Here is a 17,851-nt window from a genome sequence, read left to right on the forward strand (position 1 = left end):
GGGGGTCAAACGTTTTCACTCTGGTCGGCTGGAGGACTCGAGAACAGGCAGTTCAAGAAGAATGAGTTGTTTTAGAAATGCGAGTAGAGGGTGACGAGCGGGAATTCCCGGGAGAAATTTCCCGGGAAATCGACCATTTTTGAACCTCTCGATTCCCGGGAAATTCGGTCGAGACTCCCGGGAAATGTTATACTTATAAATATCGAAGCAAAATTATATAAACTAATCAGAATAATATTTGAAAAAAAAATTGTTTTGGACATTGGTAGTTCAATGTTTGCTGTCCAAGTTCGAATAAACCAATGCTTCTCTGATCTTCTTAAAAAAAAAAATTAAAATTTAACTTAACAAAAAATTCCAATAACTATAATTGAGAGAAGCCAAAAGAAAAATGGACCCCAAAATTTATCTTGATGCATACTTAGCACTTACATCCCAGAAATAAAATCTAAAGTTTTTTTATTTATTATTTCTGAGAGGAAAAACAAAATTAAAATTGGTCCAATTTCCATATCCTCTCTCGAGCATCCTCATAATCTATTTTTAATCCTCCCTAGGATAATTTCTCTGTATCAAGGTAATTTTCTTTTTTGATGTCAACAAGCCATTTTGTGTTTCGCGTTCAACTTCAATATTCAATTATATTTTGGAAAAAAACACTCTGTCAATCTTTATAATTGTGAACATTCGGATTTTCCTGATAACTGTAAATAGTTCTTCAATGAATATTTTTACAGTTGACCTTAAAAAAAAAAAAAGACAAGTTAAAATTGTTGTTTTGAGTCGTTGTTTATCATGTTGGCAATATCCCGATACTGGGAAATTATATATTAGCTATTTTTTACTTCACAAAAATCTAATTAGATGTTCATGCAATAAGCATGTGAAACTTTTGAAAAATCACTGAGTGCGAATAAAGATTCGTTAACATTTTAAACTACAATTTTGAGTCCCAAAAAGCACAAGAAGCGATCTTGTATTTGCAGATTCAGAAAAAAAATCAAAAGGTAGATATAGTTCCTCAGATAAATAGAATACTGAAGTTAAGGTTTCATAGAATAAGTATAAATTAAATGTAACTTAATTGATTGAAAAGTAACAATATTTTTATATTTCCTTTTTAAATTTTTGCCACTATTGACATAGAAAAAAACTCCCAGGTCCCGGGAATTCCCGGAAAATGCCCAAATTTACCTCTCGATTCCCGAGAAATTGAAAATCTCGAGAATCGTCACCCTCTAACTGCGAGTAATTTCATATCGAGCAATTTTCTACAAAATTGACCTTTTTTTTTAAATTCATACCATTTTTTTTTGATTATAGAAATCGAATTTGCATTCGAAAAGTACTTGTGGGATTTTTACAGAAGAGTTTGTTTCTCGATTTTTAGCAGTGCGCATATTTTTTTCAAAGAGTTCAGAAAATTTCCTTAGATTTCGTCTAACAAACATCGAATTGGATCTCCGGTTCACGAGGTACAGCGGGTTAAACACCCAGGAAAATTGAAGTTTTCCTAGTCTTACCCAAACAGCTAGGGCGTCCAAATTTCCCGGGTTTTGTATTTCCCGGGAAACGGGAAAAATATTTTTGGAATCCCGGGAATTCCCGGGAAATTTTCAAAACAGTCATAAAATCTTTGTTTTTATTATATTTGTTATGTTTTCAAGCTTGAAATCATAGAAATAACTCAATCATATTAATTGGTGATACTCAACACTGCAACATAAACAGTGACGACAGTTTTCTGTAGCTTAAATGAAATTCAAATATTTTTTTGTTCATTGTTGTGTTTGGATTTCAAATTAACTACAATGTGATTCAAATTAAATATGGCTTCTAGGTATAAATATACATATCTTTTTTATAAGACATGACCAGAAAAGCTTAAAAAATTTCAAATAAAATGACAATAGTCAATGTTAAATTTTAGATAAGTTTTGAATTTAATCTTTTATATAATAAAAGATTATACAACGAGGGGTAAATATCGATTACTTTTTCAAAATGTCCTATGTACATAAGAAACTGTTGGCGCATTGGTTGTTATGGAAAAGTAATTTAGGAATACAACAAGTGCTAATTTAGAAATACGTCAAGTGCTGGAAAAAACGAGTTTTACAACAAGTTGCTTGCAACATTTTTTGCAATCCCGAATAAACGCTATTTGAATGGAATTTTTGCAAACATCCATGTGTTAGATAAATTTACCGTTAAAAAAAAATTACTGATACTATTTCTGAAAAGTTCAACTTAAAAAAACTTTTGCAAAAAAAAACATATTTTACAGATTATCTTTAAGTTACTACCAACTAGGAAAAAACAGGAATACAGTCATAATAGGTAAAGAGGAGATTTTAGAGTGATAACTTTGGAAATCGATGTTCTGTTGAATTTTTTGTTCTGTTCTTGTTTTAACCAAAGTCATTCAAAATATCGTGCAAAAAAAAAAAATGACTAAATAGCTGATTAATGCTGATATCTGCCGAATATAAATTATAATGCTTTAAAATTATTATCGATTATGAGGTATTCAACTGTTCATCTATTTCGACAACCAAATCTAAATTTCCAGACCAAAATTAGTTTTTTTTTAATTTCGGGAATTCCCGGGACAAATTATAAAAAATCCCGGGATTCGGGAATTCCCGGTTTTGGAAAAATCCCGGGATTTTCGTCCCGGGAATTCCCGGGATGGACGCACTACAAACGGCCCCCCATTTTTATTGGCAATTCCACAGCAACAAATGAGATTTGTCTGATCGCCCCTTCCGTCGGACGGGGAAGTAAATGTTGGCCCCGGTCTAACCTAAAATTTAGGTCGTTAGCTCAGTCCAGGTATAGGAGTCGTATCCCTGGGTCCGGTCTCAGTAAAGTCGCTGGTAGGCAGTTGGACTCACAATCCGAAGGTCGTCAGTTCGAATCCCGGGGTGGATGGAGGCTAATCCTCTATGTGCGTTTTTAAAAAGTGAACAGAACGAGTTTTGACAAGTAGTGAAGTGGGTAATATGAAAATTCTTGTGGAATTCTAACATAGTTTTTTTTTGGTTTGAAATAGGGTTTGATTGCAGAAAAACTGTTCATTCGCATCAAATATTTAATTTCTTTTCTCGCCAAAATGCTGTACATGCTTTTGCATAAGAATCGACCATCAGATTTTTCACTTTATGCAGTTTGGTAAAAAACTGATAAAAAAAAAGTTATAAATAATCATTGGTTTGAAGTTTCAGAGAATTATTGCTTGTTCAAACACATATGCAAATTCTTTGACAAACCTAGCCATGCAGAACATTCTGCCACCCGATAAAACCCACACCAGGTTTCAGAACTGCACTTTACTTGTCGATTGATTTGCGCGAAGTGAGCATGTTAAACCCAGCCACGTTCGCGATGACGTTCCTAGCCACCGTATTTTCCACGTGTGAATTTATGGCAGGTGGTTCAGACAGCGGGTTTCCTCAGTTCCCCAAAGAGTTGCCAACACCGTTGGTTTGCATTACGGATGGGTGCATTATCGGAACCACACGGGATGCCCTCGAAGGAAGCCAGTTTGATGCATTTTTTGGTATTCCGTACGCGAAGCCTCCTCTTGGAAGGTTACGTTTCAAGGTGAGGTCAAAGTGTTCATGTTTGTCGAGTTATTTCATTTGAATTGGTCTTTTAAGGATCCGGTGCAACTTGAACCATGGGACGGAAATTACGATGCCAGCTTTGAACGAAGCAAGTGTGTACAGAAGAATGACGCTCGGCCGCAATCCTTGGTAGAAGGGAATGAGGACTGTTTGTATTTGAATTTGTATAGACCCCAGAATGTTGGCGAAGAACTTCCAGTTATAATTTTCATCCACGGTGGCAGTTATGCGTCTGGCTCGGCATCATTTGCCGAGTACGGCCCTGAACGATTGATGGATACCAGGAAGGTTATATTGGTGGTGATTCAGTATCGTCTTGGAGCTTTCGGATTTCTTTCAACCGGTGACAGTAGTTCTCAAGGAAACTACGGACTTAAAGATCAGAGTATGGCACTGCGCTGGGTTCAAAGTAATATTGAAATGTTTGGAGGAGACCCAACACAAGTAACACTAGTTGGGCAAAGTGCTGGGGGAGCTGCAGTTCAAATGCACATGATGTCGCGGTTAAGTCGAGGTACTTTTCAACAAGGTGTGAGCATGAGTGGAACTGTGTTAGCGTATTGGAACTACAATGTCGACCAAGCGAGGGTTGCAAGACGGCAAGCTGACGTGTTGGGTATTCCAGCAGCATACAAACTTTCCACGAAAAAGTTGGTGGAAGCTCTTCGCCGGGTGGATGCCGTAGAGTTAGGCAAAAGCATCGATCAGCTCAAATATTTCTTCGTCCATCCAACCGCTCTGTATCAACCAGTTCCGGAACGGCATTCGACAAACGAATCATTTCTGGACGAAGAACCCCGAGCACTCTGGGCTGCGGGGAAATATCAGCAAACCCCGTGGTTTACCGGGACGGTACCAAACGATGGCGCTGCCGATTCTCTCGGAATTGTCACCAATGTTACGCTTCTGAACCAACTGAACGAAAAGTCAAGAGCTTTTATTCCTCGTCTGGCAGGAGGAGCTGATGTGAATGCTATGGCCACCCAGATGTTAAAGGATCGTTTCTTTCCAAACGGAACTTATGATCGCTGGTTGAATTCGGATAATTTTCTAAAATTACAAGATGTAAGTAACACATAAACTCATAAAACGATTACTAATTTGACTCAACATTTTGACGAAAAAGTGAACCGATGTTACGGGTTAAATCCCATTGAAACTTAAAAGTCAAAGCGCCAGGTCCTGTCGCAACCAATCAAGCTCATAGTTGGGATTCGGGCTCAGAACACCTAGGGGATCAAGCCCCAAAATGCTCGCAAAATTGACTCTTTTGTTACATCCTAATATAACCCCTTAAACATTCTGCCGATTGTGTAGTATCGTTTAGCAAAAGGCATTTTAATAAACAAATATATTTATCAACAGCTCCTCACTGAGTCAACCATTACATACCCTGGGAACCGAAGTGTACAGCAGCATTTGGCGTTGAAAACGGCCAACAAAGCTCCAATAGGGGTGTACTTTTTTAATTTTAAGGGACGTTACTCGCAGTCGTACTCCTACACCTATACGACCGCAGACTTTGGTGTGTGTCATTCCGATGACCTGCTATATTTGTTCCGGAACACCGCAATAGGAGCAGATTTCCCAAACGGGTCACCAGAGTTGGTCATGGCGAAACAATATGTTGAATATTTTGTCGAAATAGCTCATGGAAGGTAGGGTTACAGTCAAAAATTTACATGACACGTATTACTGTAGCTGATTTCTTCTTTTTAAAAATCCCGGTCCCACATGTAACGCCACAGAGTGCAAAACATTGGAATTTACCAACTCAGGGAATCCAAGCAGTCCAGTAGAAACTAAGTTCGTTGATGGATTCGACGTGGAAATGTACAAATTTTGGCAAAAATTTTATAATTTGCAGGGAAATAACATATGATTGGAATATTGACCAAAAAATGTTCAAACTGAAATAGTTTTGTCCTATCCATTTATAAAAATCATTAAAAAATTAAACCAAGGAACATAGAAATAACTTGATGGGTACTTATACAGCAATTTCATTTGAAAGCTTTGCAAAAAATCGTGGGGCATGATTTACATTATATGGATCAGATCACCAATTATATGAAATTACAAGAGTGATTAAAAAAAAGTAAATCAGAACCTTTATTCTGGAATTGATATGCTATCACTGTGGTCGATTGTTTTGATGTAAAATATATTTTGATTGTTTTGGGGAAACGTTTAAATCTAATCTAATCTAATCAGACCCTAGCGCAGCCAATCTTTCGAAGGGATCCTGGTGATTGTTTTGGGGAAACGTTTAAACAAAAGAAAACATTGATAAAATGTTCTTTAAAACCTTAAAAAAAATGAAACAATTCAGTCAGATTTTTTTCCTAAAACACTCATGTCAAGTTTTTATTGACATCAAAAGTATTTTAGTGTGGAGTTTTCTCGTTTTAAACCTGACCTGACCAGTTGGGTCGCAGAGTTGGCCTGAAACCTTCAATTGCAATTTCTTCAACCTAGCTGGATAGCGACTGTGACAACAAGTCAGATCAGATCGCGTGCCAAACACGTGTTACGTAACTTTTCTCATTTGGTTTTGCTCAAAGGCATAAATCGCGCCAAAACCAGAAACTTGAACTTAAACAGCAACAGCAGCTGAACTGGCCAACACGTGCTCCAAGGGGGGACTTGCATAAGAGTCCAACGTTGAACGAATTCAGCACGCAGATTAAAGAGCCACTTGCACTTGATCTGGTTTAAATCGAACTTGAAGGGGTTCATCACGGGGTGCGATCAATTTAACGCAGAAATGCAGGCTAACGGAGAGGCTCGTGCATATTTGATCGAAAGGTTTTTGCGTAGTTTTGGCGCTGGGTCTAGATCTAGGTTGAGAGTGTTGTTCTCGAATTCGAAACGCCGGAGTTGCATTTAAATGTCGCTGTTTTTTGTTCGTTGGAGTTCGATGGGCACTTAATTGGCCCGAAGTCTTTCTGGGACACGTCTACCGTCGTCGTCGTCGAAACAGTGTCAAGTCGAGCCAGCTGATTGACAGCTGGTTTCGTTGCGCTCTCTCTCTCCATACCAATAATTGAGGCACGTACTACGATTTGCATACGCCACACAAAACCCTTAAGTTGGAGCATCGAATCGAACCCTCGACCCTTCCAGCGTGGGGTGATTGAACCGTGGCCCGATGTCGCGCGAGATGTTGTGAAAACGATTATCTGATGGCAGCAGCATTAGCATTCGCCAAGCGGGGTTGACAACAACAATCGACCTGGGCTAGGCTACAGCAACCTGCAATTTGTGAATGGGTCTGAGTGAGGTTCGTGTTTTTGTAGGTTACTGCGGCGTGACTGGCACAACCTGCCGGGGCTTTACGACCCAGAGAAGAGTCGTCGCGTGACACCGAGAGGTCAGGTTGTCAAGTCGAAAGATGGTGCAATTTGGGGCTCGTGAATTTGGGTAGATGGACAAGGGCTAACGTAGCAGAGGTTTTCAAAAAATTAAGTTTAAGATAAATGTTCAAAAAATATGTATAAACATGAGGATGATATTCAATACCTTAAAAATGTACTATTAAAATCAACTAGTTGCAATAAAAAACATCTTTGTTCGATTCAACCTGATTGATATACCGTCGGCAGCACCTCAAGCTTATTTATAGATCCATATAAATCTCTCAAAAAAAGTTGTGAAACCAGCTTGCCAATCGCATAAAGAACCACTACCCGGGCAGACGGAAATAACAAAATTAATAATATTTCAATAACAAATCCTGTTAAAATAACAAAAAGTGTTATTATTTTATCCCGAACTTCAACTTCAATTAAAAAAAATAATAACAGTTTCTGATAAAATAACAAGATTTGGTATTGAAGTGATATTGTACTGAAAATGTTTAATAACACGCTAATAAGAGGAAAAGTTATACTTTTCAAAAACTCTCCAAATAACAAGATTTGTTATTCGTTTGATATTATGGCTTAGAAATAAAATTACCATTAATCGCACAAATGGAAAAGTTTTTTAGTGTCCATAACACAATCTGTTATTATTTTTTCTTTGGTTAAATATACTTAGATCTTTGGTATAATTTTGACCATTTTCGTCGGGGTCATTATTTTGGCCATGAAATGGGGTCCTTAAGCTAAAATTATTCTAAAAAGTTGAAATTTTGAAAGTTGATTTTTTATAATTATTTGATATACCCCCTTATAGACTTTGTTAATATTGGCTAGAACTATGAGATATTTTTTACCATTTTTGTCAGGGTCATTATTTTAGCGATGAAATGGGGTCCTTTAGCTAAAATTATTCTAAAAGTTGAAATTTTGAAAGTTGATTTTTTTTAATTATTTGATATACCCCCTAAGGGTCTTTGCTAATATTGGCTAGAACTATGGGATAATTTTGACCATTTTCGTCGGGGTCATTATTTAGGCCATGAAATTGGGTCCTTTAGCTAAAATTATTCTGAAAAGTTGAAATTTTGAAAGTAGATTTTTTTTAATTATTTGATATACCCCCTAAGGGACTTTGCTAATGTTGGCTAGAACTATGGGATAATTTTGACCATTTGCGTCGGGGTCATTATTTTAGCCATGAAATGGGGTCCTTTAGCTAAAATTATTCGAGAAAGTTGAAATTTTGTAAGTACATTTTTTTTAAAATTCTTTGATATACCCCCTAAGGGACTGTGCTAATATTGGATAGAACTATGGGATATTTTTGACCATTTTCGTCGGGGTCATTTTTTTTAGCCATGACATGGAGTCCTTAACCTAAAACTTTTCTTAAAAGTTGAAATTTTGAAAGTTGATTTTTTAAATTATTTGATATACCCCCTGAGGGACTTTGCTAATATTGGCTAGAACTATGGGATAATTTTGACCATTTACGTCGGGGTCATTATTTTGGCCATGAAATGGGGTCCTTTTGCTAAAATTATTCTAAAAAGTTGAAATTTTGAAAGTTGATTTTTTATAATTATTTGATATACCCCCTAAGGGACTTTGCTAATATTGGCTAGAACTATGGGATAATTTTGACCATTTTCGTCGGGGTCATTATTTTAGCCATGAAATGGGGTCCTTAACCTAAAACTTTTCTTAAAAGTTGAAATTTTGAAAGTTGATTTTTTTTTATTATTTGATATACCCCCTAAGGGACTTTGCTAATATTGGCTAGAACTATGGGATAATTTTGACCATTTTCGTCGGGGTCATTATTTAGGCCATGAAATGGTGTCCTTTAGCTAAAATTATTCTAGAAAGTTGAAATTTTGTAAGTGCATTTTTTTTAATTATTTGATATACCCCCTAAGGGGCTTTGCTAATATTGGCTAGAACTATGGGATAATTTTGACTATTTTCGTCGGAGTCATTATTTTGGCCATGAAATGGGGTCCTTAAGCTAAAATTATTCTAAAAAGTTGAAATTTTGAAAGTTGATTTTTTTAAATTATTTGATATACCCTCTAAGGGACTTTGCTAATATTGGCTAGAACTATGGAATAATTTTGACCAATTTAATCGTGGTCATTTATTTGACCATGAAATGGGGTCCTTAAGCTTAAATTAATCTGATAAAATTAACTTTTGAAAGTTGTTTTTTTTTTTAAGTTTGTTATATTCTCTAAGGGAATTGATTTATTTATTGAGAATTTTTCAAATGTGAATAACAAAAACTGTTATTATTTTCACAAAGCGAGAAAATAGGAGCTGACGTTGAAGTTCGAGCTGGAGTGAGACCTCGGAGACGGCACCGGTCAGCGTCTGAGTTGTCTTCAAAGTATGGATTCAAAGTCGCTTGAAGGAACCCGACTCTGCAGCCCGGACTAGTACAGAAGAGTTATGGCAACTGCAGGATTATTTGCAAATGGCAAATAAACCAAAACAATAACTTTTTTTTTGTTATGGAGACATACCAGTTCAACAACAATTTTTGTTATTATGCTGCTCCACCTCTCCGCACAAAATAACAAATCTTGTTATTCCTTCATGATTCCTTCTGTGTTATTGGTTTACAATTAATTACAGTTTAAGTTATTCTTCGAACAAATCTTTGTTATTGATTTTTGCTATTTTAACAACTAATCCGATCATCCCAATAACATATTTCGATCTTCTCACAATATCAAAAACTGACCTTCCCAAGTTATTTCCGTCTGCTCGGGTATAGCCAAAAACAAAACCGCTCTGGGGAAGGGCAACTCCAATCTCTTGTCCGTTCCAGAAATACGTAATGGATGCCGTTTTTAATGATTAATGAATTGTTGACCATGTCGGGATTTCTGGGAACTGCTAGTCTAGTCGGCGACACCATTCGCTCGTAAATTCACCACCAAACAGACAAGAAAATAAATTAACAAAGCATAAAAACGCGATCGTGCTATTCCTTCCAGATGGTCGCCAGAAATAATTCGACGAACCGGTTTTATGTCGAGGACCGCAAAATTTCTCGAAATGTCCCCCCAACCATCGTTCTGCTGCATTCAATAAACGGCGCATAGTAATTTGCATATTTTTGGCTACACCGTAGCCGTTGAAATGACAGAGTCTGGTTTATGGCGACATGGTGGTTAGCGTTGATTTGAAGCAGTTGTAACATAACAAACTTGCATTTTTATGCTTTGTTGTCAATTTGTTTCAATGTTGAGTGTTTGTCAATGTTTTGTAACCAGATTATGACAAAATGTGGAAACAAGTTGATTTTATTCAAGAAAGTTATTCAACAACGGCTTTTTATTTTTATTTGTTGAAAACCAAGAATAATTCTTTACTGAATTTCAATCATCTTTCACATTTTTTTTGTTTTATTATTAATTGGGTCAACGTGACGCGGTTTTTTTGTAATTTCTTAGATTTCAACCAATGAAGCTTCTGTTTAAAAGGTTGTGTTAGGGACATGTTGCGAAAACTTTGCTAAAAATATCACGTTTTTAGCACAAATCATGTAATTTTGGCAGCTGTTTTAAGCATCCCATTACGATGCCCTCAAACAAGTTGCATCGTTGGAATCCTTGTTTTGATCCTATTTTTATTTTAGTTTCATTTTACTCAATGTCACTCTTTTTAGGGATGAAACTGGGTCAATTTTCAAACGGTTGTCATTTAAATTTTATCAAACTTTGAGAAATTTTAGGGAAATGCTGGTAAAATATATTTGAAAAAATTAAATGTTCTTTAATAGAAAAAAAACTACGATTTGTGCTGATTTTTTTCTTTTTGTAACCTGCTACTAACGCTACCAAAATAAAGATCAAATCGGACAAATAATGCTTATTTTTACTGTTTCAGTACACTTTTGTCTTTAAGTTATTGCAAAAGTCGCACACGCTCCTTCGCACCCTCTTAGAATAATTCACGGCCATCTGTTGGTGAGTAGCGGCACTACGGGTGCTTCGATATCTGCTTGCCGATGCCGGTCGCGTGCCTGTCTGCCTGCCTGCAAATACAAACAACTTCAACAACCAACGAGGAGAGGAGTGCTCCCCCGATCCAGTCGTTGCCAAAGCAAATCTCAACCTCGGCCTCGTGATGGCCTTTAGCTCGAAAAGGGTTGATTTTCAGCCCTTCCGGAGTGGGGGTCGCGTCGCGTCCGGACATAGCGGTCCACTACCAAGGTCTTTGCAGAGAGGTCTCCTCACTTCTTGGAAGTAGTTTGACAACACTGACACTGTGTCTGTGCCGCACCTATTAAGGCAAAACCACGTGAAAGGTGGCGAAAGCTCGCTGATTTCAGCTGATGAGCAGGGTGGCAACTCATTTGAAACTTTTTAGAAATTCGTCGAAATTTTGTTGGCACGGCGATAATAATAATAAATGTGGAATAAAATAATCATAATGATGATTTAAAAACTAAACAGTCTTCTCACCATGTTAAGTGAAGGCTCGGATTAAAATGGATGTCATCTCCGCGTGCCTCGAAGGTGCCCGGTGGTGGTAATTAAAAGAAAGACGTAAGCTTCTGCTACTCTGCTCGCACGTCACTGCACGAGCGGCGGGAGGAACCGGCTCAACCGGCTACGTTTCTTTGAAAGGGAGTGCCTGATGCAACTTGCGAGAGCCGAGATAGGGACGTAACTTTTAAGTTAACGCGATGCAGACACGTGACTTAAAGCGGTGCGTTTTCTGCCAAAGTGCAGATTGCATTTTATTTCGCGGAAGATTCCGGGGTGTTTTGGAGAGCTTTTTTATGTGGTGAAAACAAATCTGGTGGTGTTTGGTTATGACGTAGATGGGCTGCGTTTGAACAGGTCTGCACATACTGATGCCTGGAAAATTCAAGGTTTTTGCAGTGGTCCGTGTTGATGCGGTTGATGCTTTCATGGTCAAGACGTGGCGGGTCAGCTAGCTGGGGGTGCAGCTTGTTGACAGTTATGGTGAAAAGTAAAGATACAGATCAGACCTAATGAATTTGTAGATAGTTTCGAGCCATAGCTGATGTTTTGTAATATTCCGTTTTTGAACTTATATTTTTTCACGATTTGGACACAAATCTAGTTTCATTTCATGAAAACATGTCTAATTTTATATTAGCTTAAGTTGAAATTCTCAAACAACTGGTAAACGCGGGTCAACCCAGTTTTAATTTAAATACAATACAATACCCATAAGTTTGGGATGTAACTGCAGTTTTTGAAAATCATGTTTATTTGAGAAGGTATCAGATTTCGCAGGAAAAGTCAAATGACTTTACTAGCTTGTTCTACAGTTTTTTTGTGAATTATGTAGTATATCCGGTACAACTGTTCAAACTGTTACCGAGGTTGGACGACAGTTTGTTGTTTTAATATTTTGAGCAAAATGTTTTGCCACACTTTGGCAAACACAAGTGGGGTGTGTTTAATTTTATCTCGAAAAAAAAAATCGTTGTGCAACTGAACATTTTAAGTGGTTACGTAAAAGTGAATCGATTAAAAAAGTGTTTAGCTTGGAAATTGTACTGATTGTATGATCAATATAATTCATGACCAAACTGTGGAAAATAAATCATCAATACAGCAATTCCCCACGAAAACAGCATGGAAAAAAAAAACAGAAGTGCTCGGATTGGGCTCAAAATTTTTCTGGGGGTTCCCTGGCCGAAATAATTACACCCGTATTTTTTTGTTTGACCATTAGAGTGACCTACGCCGTGTTAGGGTGGTCTGAAAAATGGCAATTTTCGTCGATTTTCGCAAAAACCACTTTTTTCGAAAAATCATAACTCCTCGCCATTTTAACCGATTTCAATTGTCTCATTCGCAAATGAAAGATGATAAGTTGGCCTTTCAAAGAAAAATAGTAAGAAATTTCAAAAATCTAGCCTAACATATGAAAAGGTCGTATGAAACTTCAAAATGCCGTTTTGACGGTGTCTGGACCAAAGAGCCTATGTATAATATTTTTATCGGATTCCCCGGACATTTTTACATAACATAAAAAAAAATGGGAAGAGTTCATTAACAGGATTCTGAGATATGATTTTTTGAAAATAAAATCCGTGTTTTTCGACGCGTCGCGCACAAAAACCCGAGAATGATGAAATTGGCAAAAAATCAACTTTTTTCACTAAAACTGCGATTACTTTAAAATTTTAGCGATGACCTATACATGTTTGGGCACCAAAATTTTTGTAATTAAAAGACGCAACATTTAATGTTTTGTTACGTAATGCAAGAACACTCCCTTATATTTGAATGGTTTCAGTTGCAATTTACAAAACACGTGGACGTTTTAGAAGGGAGGGAAGGAGCTTTAAGTTTTCAGGATTGCTGAAATTTATAAATAAAGTGCCCATATTGTTTGTTGATGACCCCATAAGGGGAGATCTATAAACAACGTAACTTATTTTGTTGACTTATTTTCAGGTAATTATAAAACTGTTCACCTGCGTAACATAAAATTTTTAACTGCGAACAACTAAACGTTGCATACAACTTATTTAGGTAAGGGTTCGTCCAACAACAATGTAACAAAAGTTTAAAAAAAAAAACAGTTGAATCACGTGATTTTTATTGTTTAGTGAATTTTACTGTAATTTGGCCTACTTCAACCTGTTGTAACTTTGGACCTAGACAATAAATTTAGTCGCTCTAGGGTGCATGCGAAAGCTCTTTCCAAGTACAAAGAGCACCCGAAATATCAAAATGATCGTATGCTTATTTTTTTGTTGGCATAAACAACTGTCCCTTTTTCGTGACATTGCAAAGGGACCATCCATAAACCACGTGGACACTTTTTTGTGAATCTATTCCCCCCCCCCCTCTCGTAGACAATTGTCCATACAAAAAAACTTTTTTGTATGGATCGTGGACAATGCCCATACCCCCCCCCCCCCCCAAAGGGGTCCACGTGGTTTATGGATGGTCCCAAAGCAATAAAATGGCAAACTTATTCTAGTTTGAAAAAAATACTTAACTTAAGATAAACTGCAAATCCATGACATTTCCGATGAGTACATCTAAAAACCTACAAAATGCAATGAATAGAATAATTTTTGGATTTTAATTTGCGGAAAACAAGGAATTTTTAGATTTTTTTTTTAAATGTTGATTTTATCACTTTAACTTAACCAACTTGTACATAATAATATTCAAATGATCAATTTATGGAAACTATGATTTTTGAAGTCCGGGACCGTGGTGTAGGGGTAAGCGTGGTTGCCTCTCACCCAATCGGCCTGGGTTTGATCCCAGAAGGTCCCGGTGGCATTTTTCGAGACGAGATTTGTCTGATCACGCCTTCCGTCGGACGGGAAGTAAATGTCGGCCCCGGACTAACATAAAAATGTTAGGTCGTTAGCTCAATCCAGGTGTGGGAGTCGCCTCCCTGGGTCCTGCCTCGGTGGAGTCGCTGGTAGGCAGTTGGACTCATAATCCAAAGGTCGTCAGTTCGAATCCCGGGGTGGATAGAAGCTTAAGTGTAAAAAGAGGTTTGCAATTTCCTCAACAATCAAGCCTTCGGACACTTAGTTTCGAGTAGGAATCTCGCAATCGAGAACGCCAAGGCAATGCTGTAGAGCGAATAATTTGATTTTTTGATTTTGATTTTTGAAGCTTCAAGTAGTCTAGAATCGAGGAAAAATATCCAAATAGCTCATACACTCTTTTCAAAATTTCATCCTTTGGTGTACATTGCCGGAGAATGTAAAAGCAAAGTAATCCACTTTAACGACCCCCGGGTCTTTTGTGGTCTCTGTTGCAAATTTCTGCTCATTTCTAGGTGTCTGGAGGTTAACCGACGTTTTACTTCTACATCCGATAGAAGGCAGAATGTGTCACATTCATGTGTTAAGTTTTTGATTCTCATTTGATATGTATTCGTGAATGTGGGTCTAGGAAGTCGTCTAGGCCTACAAAAGCCTTACCTCAGTAAGGTGACGAAGGCAAAAATAAAAATAAACTTTTTGTGTATTGTACACGGTGTATTTATCCGAGAACATTGAATTGAAATTAAAAAATAAAACAGCAGGTCTGATATTTGGCACTATGAATGAAAGGATTTTTCCAAAATGTTGCGAGTTTTGTTTAGATTTATTAGGATATTTCGTCTGAAAAGTGCTGAAATCCAATGAGTTCCGTAATAACAGTTCAATAGGGCGAATCTGCGTTTGTAAACAAGCAGTGAACTACGTGAACTGTCACTTGAGCGAAAGGGATAGACTGCTTGTTTACAAATGCAGATTCCCCCTATTGAAATGTTACTACGGCGTTCATGTACACATCTCTAATTTTTTTTTTATGAATATGTCTAAAGATACTCTAAATTACAAATTTCACCAGTAGTCACTGGTAATTGAGGCCGAAATATATTTAGATTTGCCGGGAACCTGTGGTGTAGGGGTAAGCGTGGTTGCCTCACCCAGTCGGCCTGGGTTCGATCCCAGAAGGTCCCGGTGGCATTTTTCGAGACTCTAATTTAACCTAAAGGGTCCGGTCGTTCGGTCGGAGAACGCCAAGGCAAAGCTGTAGAGCGAATAATTTGATTTTTTTTTTGGTTCGGTCGTTAGCTCAATCCAGGAGTCGTCTCTATGGGTCCTGCCTCGGTGGAGTCGCTGGTAGGCAGTTGGACTCACAATCCAAAGGTCGTCTGTTCGAATCCCGGGGTGGATGGAGGCTAAGGTGTAAAAAGAGGTTTGCAATTGCCTCAACAATCAAGCCTTCGGACACTTAGTTTCGAGTAGGAATCTCGCAATCGAGAACGCCAAGGTCGAATGTAGAGCGAATAAGTTGATTTGATTTTATATATTCAGAATCCTGTTCCCTGATTTTTCAAATCAATATTGAGGGTGACATTTTTGTCCAATTTTGGCAACGGTCGACGTTATTTATTTGTCAAATGATTGCAATTCAGTTCCATCCACTAAAGCGACGACCAAAAAACGCACATTAACCGTTACGAGCATCCACCCTTGAACCAGCCAAGTACTGGTTAATTGACCGTAATCAGTTTTTTTTCAACACTTTTTGTGGCTGCAATGCAGTAATTTACGTGACACTTGTCCCACGACGAAAACAAAATGCGTTTTACTGTGCGACATGTCATTTGTGCGGTGCGCGCGCTTTTGATGGTTTGGATCTGGGTGCTGAAAAGACAGAATGCGTAACGTGATTTCCGAATGATCCCTACTGCTCTTCACTAATACAACTGCACTACAGCTGTAAACATAAACAAAGTAGAAGGCTATGTTTAAGCTCAAGCGTGACATATTTTTTGCTGCTGAAGTGACTTATTTTGAAACATTTTGGATCTGTTGATTTTAAAGTTTTCGCTGAAAAATTAAGTGTTTTGCGCTTTTTTTGTTCGTAGACTAAATGATGGGCGGCCAAAAGAGTCAATCTATGTTTTCCACGTGACGAACAATTGCGTCAGAAGTGGGTGGAATTTTATGAATCTGATAAGCAACCGAATGGAAGTTCCGTGATTTTGTATCATTGAAGCGCAGTGATAATATCAGAGTAAGTTTTTTCAATATTATTTAGCTGGTGCCATTCATAGCTATTGATAATTCGTCACTAACATTTCAAAAAACCTCATAAACATAGGTTTTGCGTGAAACATAGCGCTTATTTAAATGTTAGCGACAAATTACCTTCACAAAATTTGTTGACTTCAAATACCTCAAAAGCTCGACGCCCTCGACTTTTTTATTCCTGAAAAAAATAAATCATAGATCGATTACAATACTTGCCACTTCTTGGTATCATTTTTCAAACAGTAAGTTGGTTCCACTTTGACAGTCCTAAATTGAGGCCGTTTTGCGGACAACTATTCTGCACCCAGGTTTGGATGAACAAGTTTGACAATGTCGAGTACATTAGGTTTCGCTACCCTTGGGCTACATTTACCGTAAATCTTTGCTCACAAATGGTTTAATGTTTTGTTGAGGCGCTCAAGGTTCAAGTTTAATGGTTGACCTGATCTTGTTTGAGGTGAAGGTTCACATAAATTAAGTTAAGAAATATTTCTTGAATTTTGGATGGAAAAATGTGCTGAGTTTTTTTTTTTCAATGTCTGTCTAATAGTCTGTATTTCCCTGTCATGCAATCAAGGCTTGAGGGGTTTTCCGTATTTAAACCCTCGTTATTGAAAACTGATTATTAAAAATGATGATACGGATCATCATCAGATCATTCCCAACCATATCAAATCAGCTCTTATTTCTGAATTACAATTGCGCCCCTAACGATTTGCGTCATTTGATCAAACCGTTCCACCACAATCTGTTCCACGGAAAGATCCTCCGGCCAAAACAAACCACTTAGAGTTAAAATTCTGCCATCTCACCGTTTGAAAGTGATCTCTGTCGGGAATTTCGGTCCCCTTGGGGTCCGCTTAATGATGGCGGCGGCAGGCCTTTCTCGCGGTGAAGGTTCCCCTTCAATTAGCAACTTGTGGCACCTCGTAAATCTCTGCCGGGGGACATCGCGAAGGTGTTGCAGCTGGTATCTATGGAGTGGTCAAGTTCATCTGGACAAATTTCGCGAGCGTTTAGCTCAAACCCACCTTCTGCCAGTACCTTCTTTGCCAACAACTCCTTGAGACCGCTGAAGCGCGCGCGCCCGTGTTGAGTTGTGTGTGCAGAACTTCGATACGAATCAACCGGCACGGCCGTGTGTGTGTGTGTTCTTGGTTTGACCAATTACAGTTTTCCCTTCGGGGGAGGTCGTCTAGTTATAGACAATTTATCCGGCGAGTACCTTCCGAGAGCCTGCAGTCAGTATCGGAGATTACGTAACGTTCTTCAGTGGCGTTGAGATATCGCGAAGGAACGCG

General features: G+C 37.9%; 2 protein-coding genes across 3 annotated transcripts in view; both read left to right on the forward strand.

Annotated features, from left to right (window-relative positions):
* The window catches only part of LOC120417014 (probable serine/threonine-protein kinase DDB_G0282963), a 247,314-nt gene that overhangs the window by 36,160 nt on the left and 193,303 nt on the right, over positions 1-17,851 (forward strand). The gene's annotated exons all lie outside the window — the stretch shown is intronic.
* On the forward strand, positions 3,332-4,745 carry LOC128092635 (juvenile hormone esterase-like). The gene has a single exon (XM_052706884.1). It carries the CDS (start codon positions 3,624-3,626, stop codon positions 4,707-4,709), a length of 1,086 nt encoding a protein of 361 aa, XP_052562844.1. The 5' UTR covers positions 3,332-3,623; the 3' UTR covers positions 4,710-4,745.

This window comes from Culex pipiens, chromosome 1 (assembly GCF_016801865.2).
Source record: "Culex pipiens pallens isolate TS chromosome 1, TS_CPP_V2, whole genome shotgun sequence".
Lineage (NCBI taxonomy): Eukaryota > Metazoa > Arthropoda > Insecta > Diptera > Culicidae > Culex > Culex pipiens.

Coding starts and splice junctions, on each gene's coding strand:
- LOC128092635 (XM_052706884.1), top strand. CDS start 3,624: ATGTTTGTCGAGTTATTTCATTTGAATTGGTCTTTTAAGGATCCGGTG.